The sequence below is a fragment of the Balaenoptera ricei genome, chromosome 14, assembly GCF_028023285.1.
Source record: "Balaenoptera ricei isolate mBalRic1 chromosome 14, mBalRic1.hap2, whole genome shotgun sequence".
NCBI lineage: Eukaryota > Metazoa > Chordata > Mammalia > Artiodactyla > Balaenopteridae > Balaenoptera > Balaenoptera ricei.
The window spans coordinates 15,948,440-15,969,763 of NC_082652.1; the positions used below are offsets into that span (position 1 = coordinate 15,948,440).

At 39.4% G+C, this 21,324-nt stretch overlaps 1 protein-coding gene across 4 annotated transcripts in view; it reads right to left on the reverse strand.

Moving 5' to 3' along the window:
- Positions 1-21,037, reverse strand: part of PTPN11 (protein tyrosine phosphatase non-receptor type 11) — a 73,485-nt gene extending 52,448 nt beyond the window's left edge. For all 4 annotated transcript variants that reach the window (XM_059893881.1, XM_059893879.1, XM_059893880.1 and 1 more), the window contains exons 1-2: positions 20,818-21,037; positions 4,625-4,747 (exon numbers count right to left, since the gene is read on the reverse strand). In XM_059893881.1, coding sequence (XP_059749864.1) covers positions 4,625-4,747; positions 20,818-20,831 — 137 coding nt within the window. In that variant the 5' untranslated portion in view covers positions 20,832-21,037. The remainder of the gene's footprint in view (positions 1-4,624; positions 4,748-20,817) is intronic.
- Between the last annotated feature and the right edge of the window lie 287 nt (positions 21,038-21,324).

Genomic DNA, 21,324 nt, shown 5'->3' on the forward strand with positions numbered 1-21,324 from the left:
CAACCCAATGAATTGACAACACTGGCCAAAAGTTTCTAAAACTTGGTATTTTAGTTAGCCTAGGCACTTTGATGATTTCCATTTGGTTTTCTGTACTACTAAGTACATCTCAAGGACACCCATAATCATCTTTGTGGACCCAAGGGGTCTGGCAACCCCAAAATGGTAATCACTGACCTATATTTATTTTTTAGTCTGACCCTATAGTGTTATTGATGAAGCCTCTGTTAAATATAAACACACTTCTACTAAAGATAAAGGAAAATGGAAACGAAGGAAAGTAAGAAAAATTGTCCTACAATGTTAATAACAATATCTACTTCTAATTTTTGGTTACAGTCTTTTCCAGTGGGTAAAAAAGGCACTTCGGGTCTCTCTCCTCCAGCTACACCTGATTCTATTTTAACACCTCAGCTTTCTATCTCTAACCTTGACTTAACATATCACAAAAACAGATATTTCAGGTATGGACTATAAAGCAAAATAGATGGATCTCAAAAACATGATACTGGGAATTCCCTGGCAGTCCAGTGGTTAGGACTCGGCGCTTTCACTGCAGGGGCCCAAGTTCAATCCCTGGTTGAGGAACTAAGATCCCGTAAGCCATACAGCGCAGCCAAAATAAAACATGATATTGCATGAAAGAAGCACAATGCAGAATGATATGCTCAGCATGTACCATTTATGAAAATTTCAGAACGCACACAAGTAATATTATACATTATTCATGACACAGACATACATATATATTCTATTTTATTATTATATTACTTTTATGTTATATTACTTATTATATTATATGCACTTTTTTTTAACGAACTAGAAAGAAATACACCAAACTCAGAAAGTAGCTGTCTCTGTGGCAAAGAGAAGAACAGCAGGAAGGGTGGTGAAAAATGGAAATTTTGCTTTTTTTTACATTTTATTTTGAAGAAAAAAATGACTGGCAATAAATACAATATGGGTAATTGGACATAATTTTTTGTATTTTTCTGTATTTTTTTTCCTCAAAATTAAAAAAAGGGGCTCTTCCTTGACTAACTAAGGCAACTTAAATCATCAAATTTTCAGCATGGGCACATAACAAAAAGATTAGATCACCTGTAGAAAACTAGAACAATAAACTTGTCATTTATGCATGCACACACACACACATGCATCTCAGTGTCTATAATATACATCATATACATAAGAAAACATATATAAAGTGAAACTTGGCAGTTTAAGAGTTGTTAAAAGCACTGGTTCTAAGACAGTTCAACAAAAAGATATACAAATGACCTTTAACCTTATTAAAAGATGTTCAGCTTCAATCATAAGAGAAATTAAAATTCATTGAGATACCATTTCTCACCTATCAGGTTGACGAAAGTGAAAAGCTTGACAACACTCAGCTGGAAGCTGTGGAAAAATAGGGACCCTCAGACACTGCTGGTGAGAATGCAAAATGGTACAATCACTGTGGAGGGGAATTTGGAAAAACTATACCAATATATATTGACTCTCTGCCCCAGTCATCTCACTCCCGGGAATTCACCTCTGAAGATACATTTCCAAAAGCACAAAACATATGCAAAATGTTATCATATTAAATGCAGTATTATTTATCATTGTAAAATATTGGAAATAACTAAATTCCCATTTTTAGGAAATTGTATAAAGTTACATGCTATGCAGTTAATTTAAAAAATGAGAGAGATCACTAAAAGATTTCTGTAAGTGAAAAAAGTAAACTACAAAGAAATAGATTTAGTATTCCACTTCATGTGTGAAAAGAAACGCAGAAAGATAAACCATAAATTAATAAAACTGGTTACCTACAGGGATGGAAATAAGGTACACGGGGTAGGGATAAGAATAAGATTTGTCAGAATATACCTTTTTATACAGTTTGACTTTTAAATCTTGTAAATGTTTCACATATTCAAAAAATAAAATCAACAAGGATCAAAAAAATGAGTACAAAACCAAAAAACTGAATACAGAAAGAAAGAAATGACTCTAACTTTGCAGTAAGTTCATAACTACACAGAAAATTAATTCCTGTAGCTTTCGAACACAGTACAGATTGTACACCCTTAGTGGGATATATGCTGTGAACAGAAACACTCCAGATAAATCATGAACTTTACTTAATGGGTTTGTAATTAGAAATGATAATGGTATAGTAATTCTGAAACTATCTTTGTATTATAAGACTGGGCAAATGCGGTCACACATTGATGCTGCTGTGAAACACGGTTCTCTCTACAGAAGGGAAACACAAATACGGAATGGGAAAAGGTAAGGAAACTGGGCTGAACTGGAGCTATCAAACTTGTTTGATATACATTTATATATTTATTGATACTGATATATTTAAAATTTGGTTTTAAATATATAAGTATTTCCCAGCTCTGTCTACTATAAGGGCCTAGAAGCAATGATACTCCAGAAGACGGGGCAAACAGATATTATGTGCTTCCTGATGTGAAATAAAGGGATGGCTTCAAAATCCACTATTGAAATGATGAGAGAAATTTGAATATGGACTGTGTGTTAGATAACATTATGGAATCACTTAAAATTTCTCAAATATAATAATGATACTGTAGTTATACAGGATGTCCTTGTTCATAGGACATGCACACTGAGGTACGCAGAGGTAAAAATAAGCATCCTGACATCTGCAACTAATTTTCAAAAGGTTGGGGGAGGGGAGAGTATATACATACACACAAACACACACTCAGAGAAAAAGGGGAAACATGGCAAAATGTTAACAGGTAAAGGGAATGTGGGTATTCACTGTACTCATCTTTTGACTTTCCTATAGGTCTGAAATTTCTCAAGATAAAAAGTTGAGGAAAAAAAAAAAAAAAAACCTCACCAGTTCTGTAGTCCCAGCTCTGCCACTTACTAGCTATGAAACCAGCTTTGTAAATTAACCTCTGTGCTTCAGCTTACTCACCCCTAAGATGAAGATAATAGTGGTATTTATTCATAGGTTGTTGGAGAGATTAAATAAAATATGTGCAGCGTGCTTAGCAAGATGGCCTGGAATATGTCAAGCCCTCAGTAACGTTTGTTATCATCCTCCTCCTCCTCCTCAACATCATTGTTGTTATTATTATATAATCTCCATCCAAACTCTTACAGGTCAAATGTCACTCAACTGTAGGTTAGAAGTCTGTGCTAGGATAAGCCTGGAAAAATTCATGAAGGCTTCTGCCCTCTCCTTGTAGCAAAACAGAAGTAAAAGCCAACAATGTGAGCTCCTTGAGAAACTAATCGATACCAAAAAGGGACTTCCCAAATCCCGAAGGGGTCCTAAATAAATCCTCAGAACATCTTTTCCTTACTTCTTTATTTAAAAAAAATAATAATAAAAGCAAATTCATAGAGCAGTTCAGTTCTGGCTCCTGGAATGAGCTAGAGTACGGAGAATAAGTATATAAGAGAAAGTCAATTTCTAGAAAAACTCTCCCACATGTGTCCAAAGAGACATGTAACAGATGTCGGCAATACTGTTCAAAACAATTTTAAACAAACTAAAAACAACTCAGTGTCCAACAATAGAGGATGGGATAAACTGTGGTATATGCACACCTTCGAATATTATATAGCCATTAAAGTTAATAATTAGATCTATATGTATCAGCACAGAACTCAAAAAAAATTTAAAGGTAGTCTCAGCCATGGATATGAATTCTAAAAACACACAAACCAACCTCATATCATTCACACATAGTACAAATGCAGTACAAGTATAAAAACATGTTCAGGAAGGAGATATACCAACCTCTTGATGGTGGTTTCCTCTGAGGAAAGAGGGAGGGGAATGGGACTGGGCAGGGGAACAAACGGGACCACAACTTCCTCAGTGATGTTTTATTTCTTGAAAAAGAAAAGTGATCTGAAGAAACTCTTCTCCTTCTTTCTTTCTTTCTTTCTTTCTTTTTTTTAATTAAAGTATAATTGATTTACAATGTTGTGTTAGTTTCAGGTGTACAGCAAAGTGATTCAGTTATATACTTTTTCAGATTCTTTTCCCTTATAGGCTATTACAGGATATTGAGTATAGTTCCCTGAGCTATACAGTAGGCCTTTGTTGTTTATCTATTTTATATATAGTAGTGTGTATCTGTTCATCCCAAACTCCCAATTTATCCCCCGCCCCACCTTCCCCTTTGGTAACCATAAGCTTGTTTTCTACATCTGTGAGGCTGTTTGAAGAAACTCTTAGGAAGTATTTTTCCCATTCAGTAATCAACAGACGGGAAAGGAAAAGTGCAGGGAACAAGGACTGAGCCTTGCTTTGGATTGAACCAGGATCGACCCAGGCCTTAAGAACTTATGTTATGCTCCAGCTCATCCTCAGTGGTCTCTCAAGAGAGAAAAGCCCCCCTTCAGGCCCCTTCTGCTGACTCCCCGAGCCTATCACTCCCAGGAGGCCACGTCCTGAACCCCACAGCAGGCCTGAATAACACCTGATCTGTGGGCCAGGGCACTGGCAAGGCCTCACCCACAGGGCAGCAGGCAGACCTTCAGACTCTAAATGAGGGTCGCAAGTTGTCCACATGTGGTCTTAACATTTCCCCCCTGGAAAACACTCTCAGGATTCTCTTTTTTTCTTCCAACTTACCTAACAGAAAGTGTAAAGTCTCCAGGGTTACTTTTACTGGGCCTTGCCAAAAAACTGCCATCAACTCCTCTTGTCAACAGTAGGTTTTCTGCCTCCACGCCAGTGATATTTGGGTGAAACCATCTTGAGAGAGAGAGAAATAGACCAATGAAAAACAAAGGACTCTGTCAGCACTACTTCCCACACCGTCACGGCTAAAATGCTTATTAGTAGAGTAGCAAATAAGAACACCAACACAACCCCTTTCCCTTCCTCTCTTTGGTCACCGCCTCCTCCTTGTCTTCCCCATGGTAGGGGCTTGGGATCCTGCTAGCACAGTAGAGGGGGCTGGGGGCATGGTCAGTGGGATTGGGGCTGAGGTGGATGCTATTTATATAGGGTGGTGGGGAGGGCCTTAGCAATAAGGTAACATTTGATCAGACCTGGAAGAAATGAGGCAGCAACACGCAGCCATATAGGAAAGGAACATATCAGGCAGAGGGAGGAACAAGATCAAGGGCACGGGGGCAGACCGTATTTGACATGCTCAAGCACTCAAGAGGCCAGTATGCTTGGAGCAGAACAGGCAAGGGACAGAGCGGTAGATGAGGCCAGAGAGGTAATGAAAAGCCGGATGATGCAGGGCCTCAGAGGACACTGTAAAAACTTCAGCTTTTATTTTTTGTGAAATGAGAAAGGACTAGAGGGTTTTAGACAGAGGAGCAACGTGATCTGACTTATATTTTTAAATCACCTTCAAGCTATCGTGCAAGGGTAGAAGCACACAGATCAGTTAAATAAGCTATTGTGATAATCCAGGCAAGAGATGATGGGACCAAGGACCAAGGTGGTGGAAGGAGTAGTGATAAACAGTCCAACTGGGAATATTTTAAGGGTAGCCAACAGGATTTCCTAATTTATTACATATGAGATGGGAAAGAAAGAAAGGAGTAAGAACAACTCCTAGGTATCATGTCTGGGCAAGTGGAAGGTTGACGGTACCGTGTACGAGATGTGGAAAAAGGGTGGGGAGAGGAAAAATCAAGTGTTAGATTTGGTACATGTTAAATCTTTTTTTTTTTAATTTATTTATTTTTAAATTTTTATTTATTTTTGGCTGCATTGGGTCTTGTTGCTACGCGCGGGCTTTCTCTAGCTGCAGCGAGTGGGGGCTACTCTTCGTTGTGGTGTGCGGGCTTCTCATTACAGTGGCTTCTCTTGTTGTGGAGCACAGGCTCTAGGTGTGCAGGCTCAGTAGTTGTGGCGCACGGGGTTAGTTGCTCCGCGGCATGTGGGATCTTCCTGGACCAGGGCTCAAACCCATGTCTCCTGCATTGGCAGGCGGATTCTTAACTACTGCGCCACCAGGGAAGGAAGCCCTGGTACATGTTAAATAAGAGATGCTTAATCATCTGAGTGTCTGGTACATATTAAGCACTAATGGTTAGATATTACTGACAATCATAACAATAACTATAAGATTGTTCTGACAAGAAATAATCAGAAAAGGCAAGAATCTAGACATAGTCTATCAACATTCCTGTTGTTTACATTAACTGAAATTTATTTTCTTTTTAATTTTTCCTATAGCATCTTACTAGCATTTTGGGGAAAATCTAAACATCATTCTGATTATCCTAGAGAAAAATCACAGGGTTCAGATCAAAAGGAAAACATATTAGTTTGCTTTTTACTCCCTCTGAGAGCCTGTCAGAAGATCGAGGCAGAATTTTGCCCAGGGAAAACTCAACCTGAATTTATAAGATACCTATCATTCCAGCATCCAATACTTTTGCATACAGTATGATTACTAAACTACCCTTTTTTTTTTTTTTTTAAATCTTGTCCACAGCTTCTTTAATCTATGGTTCCCACCTGAGTCCCCGCAGCCCTAAGGAATCAAAAAGCAATAACGGAAGGCTTCCAGTTACTTTTAACTTTTCAAAAAGTATAGTGAAAATCTTACATTAATCTTCAATTTGTCTATCTGTATAAGCTAGTTAAAATGTCAAATCTCTCTTGCTTTTGGCTACAAAACAATTATGTTACTTGGTGTGGTAGTCTGAAGCAGAGTGGCATATATGTTTTCTTCTACAACAAAAAGGGAAAACTAATTATTATATGATGAATACAGGTTAGGAAACAATTCTCTTTAGAATACTGGGTTTATGGTTTAAAAAAAAAAAAGAGGAGACCCCAGAAGTGAAAAAGCTGAGAATCGCTGGCATGTGGTGGCAAAGCTTTATGGGTAGGAGCACGGACTCTGGAACCAGACTACTTTGGTTCAGATCTCAGCTCTGTGTGACCCCAGGCTAGTTATTTAAACTGTTAACTCATCTATAAAGTGGGAATAGCAACAGCACTGTGTCATAGGGTGTTGAGAGGATAAAATGAATTAATATTTATAAAGTGCCTATAACAGTGCCTGGACTTCAGGGTAGCCAAGGACAATGATGACTGCCTAAATTCACACCTTCCCACATATCCTTCAAAAACAATACGGGGGACTTCCCTGGCAGTCCAGTGGTTAAGACTCTATGCTTCCAATGCAGGGGGCGCGGGTTCAATCCCCATGCCACACAGTGTGGCCAGAATAAATAAATAAATAAATAAATAATTTTTAAAAATTAAAAACTAAGGGGAAATTTTTTTTAAATATGGAATTTTTAAAAAAGAACAAGTAAAACCACACAATAACCTAACCATGCCCTCAACATAAGTAGAGACAGAGAATGCCCAAACTTCCAAATTACCTGTAAGTAAAAAAAGAAGACATACCAGATCTCAGTAGTGATCTCTCATCTTCTTACTGCAACCCTCTGTGCCAAGCCAAGGGCATTCTGAGAAAAACTGCATGTCAGAGAGAACAGGGGAGCTAGTGGCAGGCCTAAAATTGCTGTAAAACCACCTCCAGAAAGAGAAAGTCCACCTTAAGTGTGAAAATACTGAAAAAGTTTTCTTGTAAATCAGAGCCCTATTTATAGGAAAGGGGAATGATTTAAGGTGTAGTGTTAGAAATGCATGGTCTCTGGGGAAGAAAAAGGCAAAAAAGAGACAGGATCCATTTGGCAATTAGGTGACAAAAAGGAAAGGAAGTAGAAGGGGGAAATTTATTTACCTGCAAACAAACAAACAAAAAACCCAGAGGACAAATAACCTGTCCCCTACCACAAACACAAATACATACACAAATCCACGAAAAAAAAAAAAACCCTGGATTTTTCTAAACTGACAGAAGAAGAGGCCATTGAATTAGGAACCTTTAAAATATTTAAAAGCCACAAAATAAATAGGAAAAAAGTGAATAAGTCTATACAAAGTTACTACAAAAAAGAAGAGTCACACATCAGTCAGCTTTTGAAAATTACCCCAGACAAACACCCATGATGCAGAAGAAAACTATAAGACAACACTCCAATCTGAATTAAATATACTCAAACAAGATTTGGGGATATGAAAAAACACTCTGAATAAGAAATTTAAAAGTTAAAAACAGAAATGGAAAAAAAGTAGGAAAAAATGAAGAGGGAGCTGATCAAACTCAGAAAGAAAAAGGAAAATAAAATCATCTCAGAAATGAAAACTAAATTACTAGGCACCCAAAGGAGAATAAGTTCAAATGAAAATCTAATAAGTGGCATTAAAGAAAGGTAGGAAAACAATGAAGAGAATAAAATATGATGAAGAAAGAAGTAAAAGAGATCACAAAGAAAATGGTTAATATGAAAGACAAGCGAAGAAGAAACAACATACATATAATTGGGGGAAGGGGGAGGGGGAAATGCAATGGAACAGAACTAATATTTAAACCTAAATTGAGAAAACAAATAAAATAAGATGTGAATCTATACATTGGAAGGGTCCACCAGGTACTTGGGAAAATTAGCCCAGAATAATCGCTGACACTTATTCTAATGAAACTATTACGCTTTAAAGACAAATGGAAAAAAATCAAGGCCTCCACGAAAAACAAATAACTTACTATAACAAATTAGATTAGCATCTGACTTTTCAAAGCCAACATATAAAGCAAGTTGATACATGAACAAGCATTTTTTAAAAACTCAATGAAAGAAAAGGGTAAACCAAGAATTTTATATCTAGCTAAGTTATCCTTCAACTATCAGAGCTACAGAAAAAACAAGTTTCAACATACAACAACTAAGGGAATGCTGTACTTATCAGTCTTTCCTGATGAATCTACTAGAGGATAAACTTTATCTAACCAAATGGTAACAAGCAACATTGACAAAATAACCGATGGTGAGCATTTAATAATCTATAAATGTCATGTAAGACTAAAACAAAGATGGGAATGAGAGTAGAAAACTAATGTACAACAGTTATATACTGTGACACAGTAGAACTACTACAACTAGAAAATGGGAAAAGGAAAACAGAAAAAACCTCATTGTTGTACAGGCAATAGGCAATAGATGGGTGTTTAAGGATAATGAAAAAAATCTGATAAGCCTGATAATAAAAGTTAAATAACAAAACAGAGGACTAAGGACATTCAAAAAGGTGTAAGTACTAGATTAAAAAAAATACAAACCTTCCTAAATACCCCCTCAAAAAACTGTTTTCAACAAAAAATTTTTAAATATACATCTTAGAAAAAAATTATATATGTATATACACATACATACGTACATACACACACACATCTCGTGAGAAACAATGCAAGGAAACACTACAGTTGACCCACGAAAAACATGGGCTTTAGAGGCACCGATCCTTGCGCAATTGAAAATTCATATATAACTTTATAGTCAGCCCTCTATATCCACAGTTCTGCTTCCAACTGCATGGTTTCAACCAATGGCAGATTGTGTCATACTGTACTACATATTTATTGAAAAAAATCCGTGCATAAGTGGACCCTTGCAGTTCAAACTTGCGTTGTTCAAGGGTCAACTGTAAGTATAAAACATTAAGATAGAGGACTTCCGGGCTTCCCTGGTGGCGCAGTGGTTGAGAATCTGCCTGCCAATGCAGGGGACACGGGTTCGAGCCCTGGTCTGGGAAGATCCCACATGCCGCGGAGCAACTGGGCCCGTGAGCCACAACTACTGAGCCTGAGCGTCTGGAGCCTCTGCTCCGCAACAAGAGAGGCCGCGATAGTGACAGGCCCGCGCACCGCGATGAAGAGTGGCCCCCACTCGCCGCAACTGGAGAAAGCCCTCACACAGAAACGAAGACCCAACACAGCCAAAAATAAACATAATAAATAAATAATAAATAAAAATTAAAAAAAAAAAAAAAAAAAAGATAGAGGACTTCCCTGGTGGTGCAGTGGTTAAGAATCCGCCTGCCAACGCAGGGAACATGGGTTCAAGCCCTGGTCCGGGAAGATCCCACATGCTGTGCAGCAACTAAGTCCATGCGCCACAACTATTGAGCCTGCACTCCAGAGCCCGCGAGCCACAACTACTGAAGTCCGCACGCCTAGGGCCCGTGCTCCGCAACAAGAGAAGTCACCGCAATGAGAAGCCCACGCGCTGCAACGAAGAGCAGCCCCCGCTCGCCAGAACTAGAGAAAGCCCGCGCATAGCAATGAAGACCCAACGCAGCTAATAAATAAATAAATAAATAAATAAGCAAAAATCAAAGAAAAAGAAAACAAAAAAGTAGTAGATCTAATTATAAAAATCCTGCTTTTTAAAATTAACAAAATAGACAAACCACTAGTTAACTTATTCAGGAGTACAAAAACAAGAAAAAAATCACAAATACACAAAACAAGAAATGACAAGGGGGAAATAAGCATTGAAACAGAAGAAAAAAAATTTTTTAAAGAAACTACTTTGCAGACTGCTGTGCAAATAAATTATAAAATCTAGATGAAGTGAATAATTATCTAGGGAAATACAGACTGCCAAAACTGAGTCCATTAGAGAGAAAACTTAGGCAAACCAATTTCTATATAAAAATAGAGAAAGCAATTTTAAAACTACCCCACAGAAAAGCACCAGGCCCAGATGGTTTCAAAATGGAATTCTATCAAACTTTCAAAGACCAGACCATCCCACTGCTCTATAAATTATTCCAGACAGTCAAAAGGAAAGGAAAACGTACCACTTCCTTTCATGAAGCAAATATAACACCGATACCCATACCAGATAAAGACAGCTACTTCAGTGATACAGAAGGCAGACACCTTGCTCCTAATTCTAATAAGATCCTAATTATTTTAAAATTATAGTAATGGTTATACTGCAGTATTTAAAAAAAAAAAGTCCTTAAACCTACAATTATCAGGTTAATGAAGTGAACGAAGGGAAAAACCATTCTGTCTCCCCTCTACAGCTCTCTCCCAGCATCTTCCTCCATTATTGGTCTTCATTAAATGAAATACTGCGGGCTCAGAGGTTGCTTCATTTTTAAATACCGGTCATCCAGCCTGGGCCGCCACCACCTATGGGGGATCTGTTCCCTTACTGTCACCACTGTTATCCCCTCTTTCTTTTTTAAAATTGATTCTAGAAGAATTTCTCAGGTTTGTCCTCAACCTCACCACTCGGAGGGCTGCCTCAAGGGCATTCTTTACTGCTTCTAGCAAGATCTTCTTATTTATCTTCCTGTTTTTCTATCCTGTTTCATCTTTCCTTATCTCAGCCAACTACTTCAGGCAGCTCTAATTTTTTATAGACTCAATGTCCTTTAGAATCTTGTTGAGAACACAAACATAAACTTTCTAAAACCTTTTAAAATTCATTTACTAAAACAGCACAGATAGGTATGAAATTCAGAGAAAAAGCCCCAAGTTTCCCTTGCATCGTCAGAAGTCACTACAGTTAGCAGTTTCCTAATCTTTGAGAAATGTCTCGTGCATATACATACATATACTTACTTACCTACGTGTGCATGTGTGCAAACACACTACTCTCTCTATGCCAGCCTGTGTGGAACACACACATACACAAATGCAATCCTGATCTACACCCCAATTTTTTCACTTACTACAACGCAAAGATCTTTCCGTGCGAGCGTTCTTTTTAATGGCTATACACTATTCCATTGTAAGAATGTATCGTCCATAATTTAATCCCTATTAGAGGACATTTATATTATTCATAGATTTTTGTCATTACAAATAATGCACATATCACACCCTTTATAATCATCTTTATACACTTTTACAAGTATATCTGTAAATTAAAATTTTAGAAATAAAACTGCTTTGACAAGAGTTTCTTTTTTTTACTCTGACAAATTTGCCAAACCACACTCAAAAGAAGGTACCAGTTTTGACTCCCACGAATTAAGCGTGAAAGCCCGTTTTCTCCCAGTTTTGCCAGTACTACGTATATTACCAAACTTTTTCATCTGAGTCATGGAAAATGGTACCATTCTAGTTTGCATTTCTATGTGAGACTAGCACTTTTTCATGTTTTCAGACCACTTTTTTTTTTCCTTTTCTGTGAGTTGTCAGCTTGTCATTGTTCGTTTTCTATTGGATTTTTTTTTCTTACTGATTTAAAGGGGCTCTTCTTGATAGAACCAGAAAATGATCCTTTATTATACATGTGACAATATTTGTCTTAGCTTTTTTCCATTTTTACTTGCTTGTGGTTATTTTTTTTCCCCAAAGAAATTCATCTTGGCATGGTTAAATTTATCAGCTTTTTCCTTTATGGCTTCTGGGTTTCTTGCTATGTTTAGAAAAACTTAACCCACAGCACTGTTGTGAAATGGAAATAAATTAATACACATAAAATGCTTAGCACAGAAAAAAACTCCAAGGAGTTTCACCTTTGGAACTAGGAATTTAGTTTTAGGTCAGAATAAAACACAATAAAGGCACAGATTTTAACAGGACCCTGCAATAGGTACTAAAAAGCGGGGATGACTGGGAGAAGAAAGTAAATAAGACAGAGATGAGAATTTACATCAAGAAAGAGTATGGAGACAAAGAGAAGACAGAATTATTATTTACTACTAATAATATTTTATATTTAATAAAAATTTATAAATTATAAAATAGAAAAGACTTCTCCATGCTTGTATTATTACATATACTTTTTTCCCCTCAATTATCAACCAGCTCTGATAGCAAGGAAAAAAATAATTTACTGGCCATTATATATTATGGCTGGTTAAAATTGTAGCTACATTTACTGTTTGCCATGTGCCAGTGTGCAAAGTAGACTCCAGAAGTCAAACTTTTAACCATTACACTCTGCTATTTATTTCTAAAAATTTCTAAAGCAGAACTCTGACTGTAGATGGTCTTCATTCACAACCATGTGTTCTCACCTTTGTATATTTTACAAAAATAACACTTATGTAGAGTATCCTGCTGATGCTGAGGGACATTATAAAAGTGACTTCCACTGCTGAAGGTGACGCTGGGTAACTACAACCAGCACCCATCAGGTAGATTGGCAGAGGAGATAAGGCAGGTGGTCTCTTTAGCCCTTTATTAAATAAACCATTATTATTTCATTTCCAACTTCTAATTATACCTATCATGTTATTAAGAGTGAACATACAGACACACACACACACACACACAGAAGAGTGAACACAGGAGAGTGATGTTTACAGGGGAAACTTAGTAACCAGCATTTAGCACAAAGGCTACACAGAGTAAGGGCTTAATAAACATTTGTTATCGCTGTTGTTGTCATTTTTATTATTGGTGGAAGATATGCGGAAAGATTCTTCTCCTGCATAATAATGTTAGTTTCGCACAGACCATTTTGAGATATGAATCATTTATGTTACACTGCCTTTTCAAAAACTGAACTTCACAGCTCAGGGGCTGTCCCTACATTATCTCAAACAGTATATAATTAGAAATTGAAAGTTCTATTCCATAACCCACCCACTTGAGTTTTGATATACTGTAAACTCTCCTTCCTTGGTTATTTTTTTCAAAAAGCCTTTGTATTTACCAAAAAAGTCTTTCCCAATTACATGTTTAATATTTGTAGTGCAATTACTGGCAGTTTTGTGATTTGCAACATGCTTATCGCTAACACAGAGCAGTTAGAGTTCATTCAACCCCTGAGATCTTAGTGAGAGACGGTAAGGAAGAATAGTAGAGTTAATAGGACTAATATGATATTATAGAGCTGGCCTCAAGGAATATTACACTGGTGATGTTAGGTACTGAGGCTGTACATCTCTAAACCCTGCCCCCATCTCCCACCTAGTGTGAATTCAAATAGCAGAGGTTAGTCTCCCCAAAAAGTAATGTAAATGTATCTGTATTATCTAAAAGGAGGGGAAAAGGGCAAATTAGTATATCTACATTTGGGTCTGTCAACAAGGTGGGTCCATACAGGATGAGAAAAAACAGATAAATTTCTAGTCTTCCTCATGTATACAGTGGGCACTTGGTGAACGACTGCTGCCTGAATTAACTTCGGGGAATGAAGAAAAACCAGGGAGGAGAAAAGAGAGAGGAAGGGCATAGCGAAAAAGTCACACAGGGAAGGGGGGGAAGAGCATTCTCCTCTTGCACATTCTAACTCCTGCAAACCTGCCAGAGCTTGACAATCCCTTCTAATCGGTCATCCTCTGGCACTGTCTATTATTTATTAAGACTCTCAGGTCATAACATGGTCCAGGTCGGTACCACCCATCTCACAGAACGAGCTTGAAAACACATACACACACACACACAACACCAACACTTGTGAAAAAGAGCCTCAAATCAATGTCTAAAACAAATCAGTTCTGTGCTGAGTGGGCCTGAAGAAAGGAAAAACAGAATCCCTGCCTCCAAGAGTTTACAAACCCAAACTATCTGCCCAGAAATCCTACCAGAAATCTAAATCCCTCATTAGTGAATACAGATTCTGCAAAGGCTTAGCTCACTGAGGCCAGGACCTTATTTATGTCAAGTGAGTTTAAAAAAAAAAAAAAAATGCTGATGAACCAAAAAGAAAATACAATGATGCTGAATATTTTATCTATGTCCCCTTCCCCCAGTGATGTGGGGAAACAGTCAAGCAGGCCAATAATATCAGGAACTTATTCTCAAGGCTGCTATGCTAAGAAGGGAATTTAAACTAGGGATCCGAAGTCTTATTTCAGTTTCTTGCCTAAATATAAAGTGATACTGGGTATAGCTTTCTTACCCGCTGCTCCAGAAAAATCATTCTCTCTGTCCTTGGGGAGAAAGTTTAGAGTTTGGTACTTTCTGCAGATTACAAGAATATTCCTCTTTTCCAATTAAATTTTAATTTTCTATGGGAAAAGGATGAGTCACAAGGGAGGGGCAGTCGATGGGGACAAGCATTCTAGGTAACAGAGGCTAGAAAAAAAGTTAAAGCAGCTAGCTTTCTAATGGTAGTGGATAGCTATGTCTTTATAAATCATTATCTTTTCATAGAGTTTCACTGGTCAGCATCTCTGCTCTGATGACAAGACAATAAATGGAAACTGCCTCCAAAAGTCTTTCCATAAATGGCTTCTACCCTGTTCAAAGCCTCTCTCTCTCTTGTCTGCTCTCCCTGGGTCCACTCCAGCCTCCTACAATTCTCCCTTCACAGCAGCTAGAGGGATATTTTTAAATAGATCAGCTCATGCCACTCCCCTGATCACATCCTTCTATAGTTTTGCATTGCTCTTAAAATACAACCCAAACTCCTCTCCATGGTCCACGTGACAGTGAGGACCTTAAAAATCCCTGTGTGGTCTAGTCCCCACCTACAGCCCCAGTCTCAGCTCCGCCACGTGCTCCCTTCTGTCCTTCAAGCACTCCAAGAACTCCCTACCTCAGCACTCTCGCACTTGCTGTTTCCTTAAAACCTGGAACACCCAATGCCTAGCACAGTGCCCCCCGCACTTAGTAATCCCACGATAAATAAGTTAAATCACAAGTTCTTGAATGAATGGGTCAGTGTTTCATTAGAGTGGGTCAATGGAATGACACAGACTTGGATCTACAGTCTACTATTTTTAAAATAAACGTATTGCGTGTGTGTATATGTATGTGCGTATAGACAGATATATATACAGTGTGCATGAATGTGTATATCAGTATACAAGTACGTATGTATTCTAAACAGTATGCTCTATACTGGCAAATTTCAGTTTCAGTTTGCTACTACGTTCATCAAACTCATTTGATGCTGGCCTACAAGTCTGTCTCCCTCTCTAAATTCAATGCTCCTTGTGAACATGAATCGTATCTTTCATATTTCAGTGCTGCCAAGGACCACAGCATATACTAGCTTGCTAAATGCACACAACCCTCCAAAACTCAGTAATGAACTGGGCTGCATTTTAGGGTGTTTGAATCCATTTCGGGGAGGGTCTCAAACTGTTGGTTGCAGGCCACAACTGCCACAGAACCTGCCAAACATCAGTATTTGCCTTCCCCTTCCTTCAAAAGGTCAGCATTGGAGGGCAAGTGCTGTCTGTGTTTCCCAAAGGGAAAGAGGAATAAGCACAGTATCTTCTATTGTTCCATAGCTGCCTAACAAAGTACACCAAGGCCCGCTAGTAACAATTACAAACAAGGGTTGGCTCTGCTTTTCCAGCTCTTGTGCGACTCTCTAACATTCGCCATATTGACCACGTGCAAGAAGGGTAAGTGATCTTAGCAGTGGCCCCTGCATTTGAGCAGCTCTGGACAAAAACCTGAGCTTACATCGGGGCAGGACATTAATAAAGACAACCCAGTTTCAACTGGAAAGACGTAGAACTGTTATTTTTCAGTAAGGCAAGTTTATTTACTCCCACAGGATAGAAACAAACAGGGCCACTAAGGAGAGCCTGGGACAAATGTACCTGACCTGCATCAGATAAATCAAAAGCCTAGAGTCTGAGAACAAGCTAAATTTTCTGCCCTCTCAGTTCAAGCCCTCAGACACTACCTTCCAGAGGAACAAAAGCAAATGCAAAAGATGTACCAGATGCTGAAGAATACAGCCAGTTTTGTCAGCTAAACAAGGCAGAGTAGGGCAGCCAAGCAATCTCAAAATCTAAACTCAGCACTAGCTTTGCTATATTACCTGGGTGGGAGGGAGAATCATATAATTGCTCATACCTTCCTTTCCTTACCTGTGATGTTGAGATGTATCAGCATACTGAATATATGACACTGTAATTATTAAATGCATACAAACTCTAAACCCTAAACCCATGAACCAAAAAGAATTACTTTGATAATTAAACAACACAAAATTCAGAATATTAGTCATTCAGGAGTCAGCTCATATGATCACCTCCTCAGAGACTTTTCCTAAACCCATTATCAAAACTAGCCACGTTTTCCACATTCGGTTTATTTTTTTCCCTCCCAGCAGTTATTACTACCTGAAATAGTCTCATTTATTCATGTGTTTGTCCACTTTCTCTCTCAGCCATAAGAACAATGATTTTTCCCTATTCTACAGCTTCATCCTGCCTGGTTCAATAACTACTTGTTGAATGAATTAATTCTGAGGTTAAAAATCATTTGAAAAAGAACACAGTTCGAAGACTAACACTATCTGGTTTCAAGACTTGTTATAAAGCTACAATGATCAAGATCATGTGGTATTGGCATAAGGAAAGACAAATAGATCAATGGAACAGAAGAGAGTCTAGAAATAGGCCCACATATAAATGGACAACTGATTTTCAACAAAGGTACAAGTTCAATAAAGATGGACAGTCTTTTCAACAAATGGTGCTAGAACAACTGGACACCCATATGCAAAAAAGAGAAGATACAGCCACACCTCATACCGCATACAAAAGTTAACTCAAAGTGGATCATAAACCTAAAGCTATAAAACTTATAGAAAACAAGAGAAAACATTTGAGACATTTTGGATTAAGCAAAAATTTCTTAGGAATGACACCACAAGCATGATCCTTTTTTTTTTTAATTGATAAACTGGACTTCAGCAAAATTAAAAACCTCTGTTTAAGACACTTTAAAAAATGAAAAGACAAGCCACAGACTAAAAGAAAATATTTGCAATTCTGATCAAAGACTTGTATCCAGAACAAGAAACTCTCAAATTTCAATAAGAAAACAAACAAGTAAATTTTATTTTTTTAACAAGTAAATTTTAAAAGAGAAAATATTTAATCAAATAGACGTGTCACCAAAGAAGATATACAGATGGCAAATAAGCACATGAAAAGATGATCAACATTATTAGTCACCAGGGAAGACACAAATTAAAACTACAATGAATAAATATCAAATCATTATGCTGTATACCTGAAACTAATATAATGTTCTATGTCAATTATACCTCCATTAAAATATTAAGTAAGTAAAATTAAAATTAAAAAATTAAAAAGTGCTGATATGGGGGAAAAAACTACAATGAGATACAATGACACACCCTTTAAATGGCTAAAATTTAAAAACTGACCATTCCAAGTGTTGGCCAGGATGTGGAGGAACCGTAACTCTAATACGCTGCCAGTGGGAATGTAAATGGTATAACCACTTTGAAAAAGTTTGGCAATTGCTGAAAAAGTTAAATATACATCTGCTATGTGATCCAACCATACCACTGATAGGTATTTACCAAAGAGGAATGAAAGTATACATCCACACAAACACTTGTACACGAACATTCAGAGCAGCTTTATTTGTGAAGCCAAACTCTGAAACAACCCAAACATCCATCAACAGGTGGATGGGTAAATAAATGGTGGTACATTCATAAAATGGAATATTACTAATCAATAAAAAGTAAGGAACTATATGACACACACTACAACATGGATGAATTTCAACATAATTTTGCTGAGCATAAGAAGCCACACATAAAAGTCCATTTACATAAAATTCTAGGAAATGCAAACTAATGTATAGTAACAGAAAGCAGAAGAGTGTTTGCCTGGCAACAAGGAAGGGATTATAAAGGGCACGAGGAGCCATCAAAAGGGGTGATGGATATGTTCATTATCTTGATTGTGGTGATGGTTTCACGAGTGTATACACGTGTCAAAACTTATCAAATTGTACACTTAAATATATGCAATTTGTTGCATGCCATTTATACCTCAATAAAGCTGGGTTAAAATAATAAAATAGACCTATGATCTGAAAAATAATAAATAATCCCCAATTATGTGTGTTACATTCATAATCTGCTTTTTAGGTGGCACACATTTCTTTTCCATTAATAGGTAAGGGAGGGCTGGAGGAGAGGAGGAATTACTCCATTTCAAACTGTCATCTTTACCACTTGCTGCTTTGGCTATACCCACACTTCCTGGCTTCTAAACTAACAAGCTGGACAATGTAGGGTCTATTACTACCCAGCCCCTACCCCACTCCCAGCCCCTAGTCTTTGTCTCCTAAAAGAAGCAGATCCTTACTTGTCTGGAAGAGCAGACACAAGGAACAAAAGGCTCAATGACTATTTGACAGATTAAATAGACAACTGTTTTATTTAAAAGCTCCCTAAGGAATTAGAACATTTGAGGCTATACACTGTTCTGCTGAAATGCAATTATATATTACCCAGATCTGTAAGCACTTGCCAACAGACCTGTCCAAATCACTCACTTCCTAAGTTTTCAGTTTTCTTCTTTCTCTCTCTTTTCATTCCATGAATGAATAATGTGCAGGTGTATTTCTGAGAAGACATTCCTAATATTTCGAAAAGTCTCTCATTCAAATAACTCCAACAGCTTGAAACAGTTCCTCAAATGTCTAAGACAGTGACCATAACAGGACAATGAAGTCTAAACAATGGGTCTTATATAGGAATCATATATAAAGAGTGGAAATACAAAATAGCAGGATCATTATCTGAAAACAGTAGATCACACTACTGTTTAACAACAAAATTAAGGCTTACAAATTATTGGCAATACTTATAAAATAATAGTAACCTGGTAATTAACAGAGGGGTTCTGGCTCCGTCATTTATTGATTGAGTGACCTTAGGCAAGTTGCCTAACTTATTTTTTTTTAATTTATTTATTTTATTTATTTATTTTTGGCTGCATTGGGTCTTCGTTGCTGCGCACGGGCTTTCTCTAGTTGCGGGGACCTGGGACTACTCTTTGCTGTGGTGCGTGGGCTTCTCTTGTTGCAGAGCACGGGCTCTAGGCGTGCGGGCTTCAGTAGTTGTGGCTCATGGGCTCAGTAGTTGTGCCTCGCGGGCTCTAGAGCACAGCGCGGGCTCTAGAGCACAAGCTCAGTAGTTGTGGTGCAAGGGCTTAGTTGCTCCGGGTCATGTGGGATCTTCCCCAACCAGAGCTCGAACCCCGAACCCGTGTCCCCTGCATTGGCAGGTGGATTCTTAACCACTGTGTCACCAGGGAAGCCCAGGTTGCCTAACTTCTGAAACTCACTTTACTCATCTTTAGAAGGGGGATAACAATACCTACCTCATAGACTTATAGTAAGGATTAAACTTGTTTGGCATACAGTAAGACCTAAATAAATGTTAGCTATTAGTAGTATGATTACCCTGAGCTTTCACCGGATCTCATTAATTCACTAACCTTCCTTCTGACTCTTAGGTTCAAATCCTATCATTTACTAGCATGTTTCTTCTGAGCCTCAGTTTCCACATCCGTAAAACGGGGGTGATTAATGTTACCTGACTTTTAAGGTTGTGAAGGATTAAATAACTAGAGATACAGCTCCCTTCCCTCCCATCTCCCAAAGCGAAGATCGCAGAGGAAGGAAATACTTCTAATAGCTGCAGATACAGTCAGTTTTTCCATTTCTGGCACGTGAGGGGTGGGGGGGAAAGGAGATGCAAAGAGGCATATAAAGGGGTCAGGGATCCTGAGTAAAGCCCGCAAATGCGCGCAAGAGGCAGAGGGACCCAGAGCGGCTCGACCGTCGGGGGCCTGGCCCCGCGCAACTGGCCCCTACTCTCCCCTCCCGCGTCCGAGGCCGAGGAGCCTCCCCAAGTGAGCGGGGTTATTTCGGAATCACCATGAGGCAATTCTCATGAGGCAATGGGTCAGGAATGCGGCGCCGAGCCGGGCCGCTGGCGTCCGCGGTTCCCCGGGCGGTTCTACCTGACCCGTCCAGACGGGCATCCCCAGGGCTGCGGGAGCCGGAACTCGGGGAGGCAGGAAATGAATGGGGACCCGAGGGGTGGGGGCGCGGTGGGGCCGGACCCCCGGGCCCGGGAGGGCTAGGGGGTTGGGACGGAGCCTGCCCCCGCGACCCCGGGCGGGAGTCCGAAGCCCAGCCGGGCCGCCCCCTCCCGGGCGGGGCTGAACGAAAGCGGCGGGGGCCGGGCCGAGGCCCGGGCCGGGCCCTCGGGGCTCCTCACCTCCGCGATGTCATGTTCCTCCCGCCCTCCGGCTCCGCGACGGACCCGCTCCTAGCTCAGGCTCCGCTGGGCCCGGTCACATCGGGCTGGCCCGAGGGAGGCCCGCTCCGGACCGGACGGGGGGCAGAGCCAGCCGGCCGCGCGCAGACCCCCCTCCAGGCCTGGGGATCCCAGAGACTGTGCAGCCGCCCCCCAAGCCCGGTTCGCTCCTCCTCCTCCCCCGCCCTTCGCTGCCGGCGCCACTGTGACGTCATCCCATGCGACGCCCGCCGCTACTTCCTGCTTCCATGCCGCCGTGGACTGAGCGGCGGCTGGTGACGGCAGTTCGGTGGCTCACTGGAGCCTTCTCCGCGCTGTTTCCAAAGCACCCTCTCATCCTCTTTTAGATCTTGGCGTCAGGCGGTGCATTGCGCGCTCAAGTTGCACGCAGTCTCGTGAATTGATCGCATCCGCTCCCACCGTGTCAATTTCCATTCCTGCGCCAAGTCGAATTTCATTCATTTCATT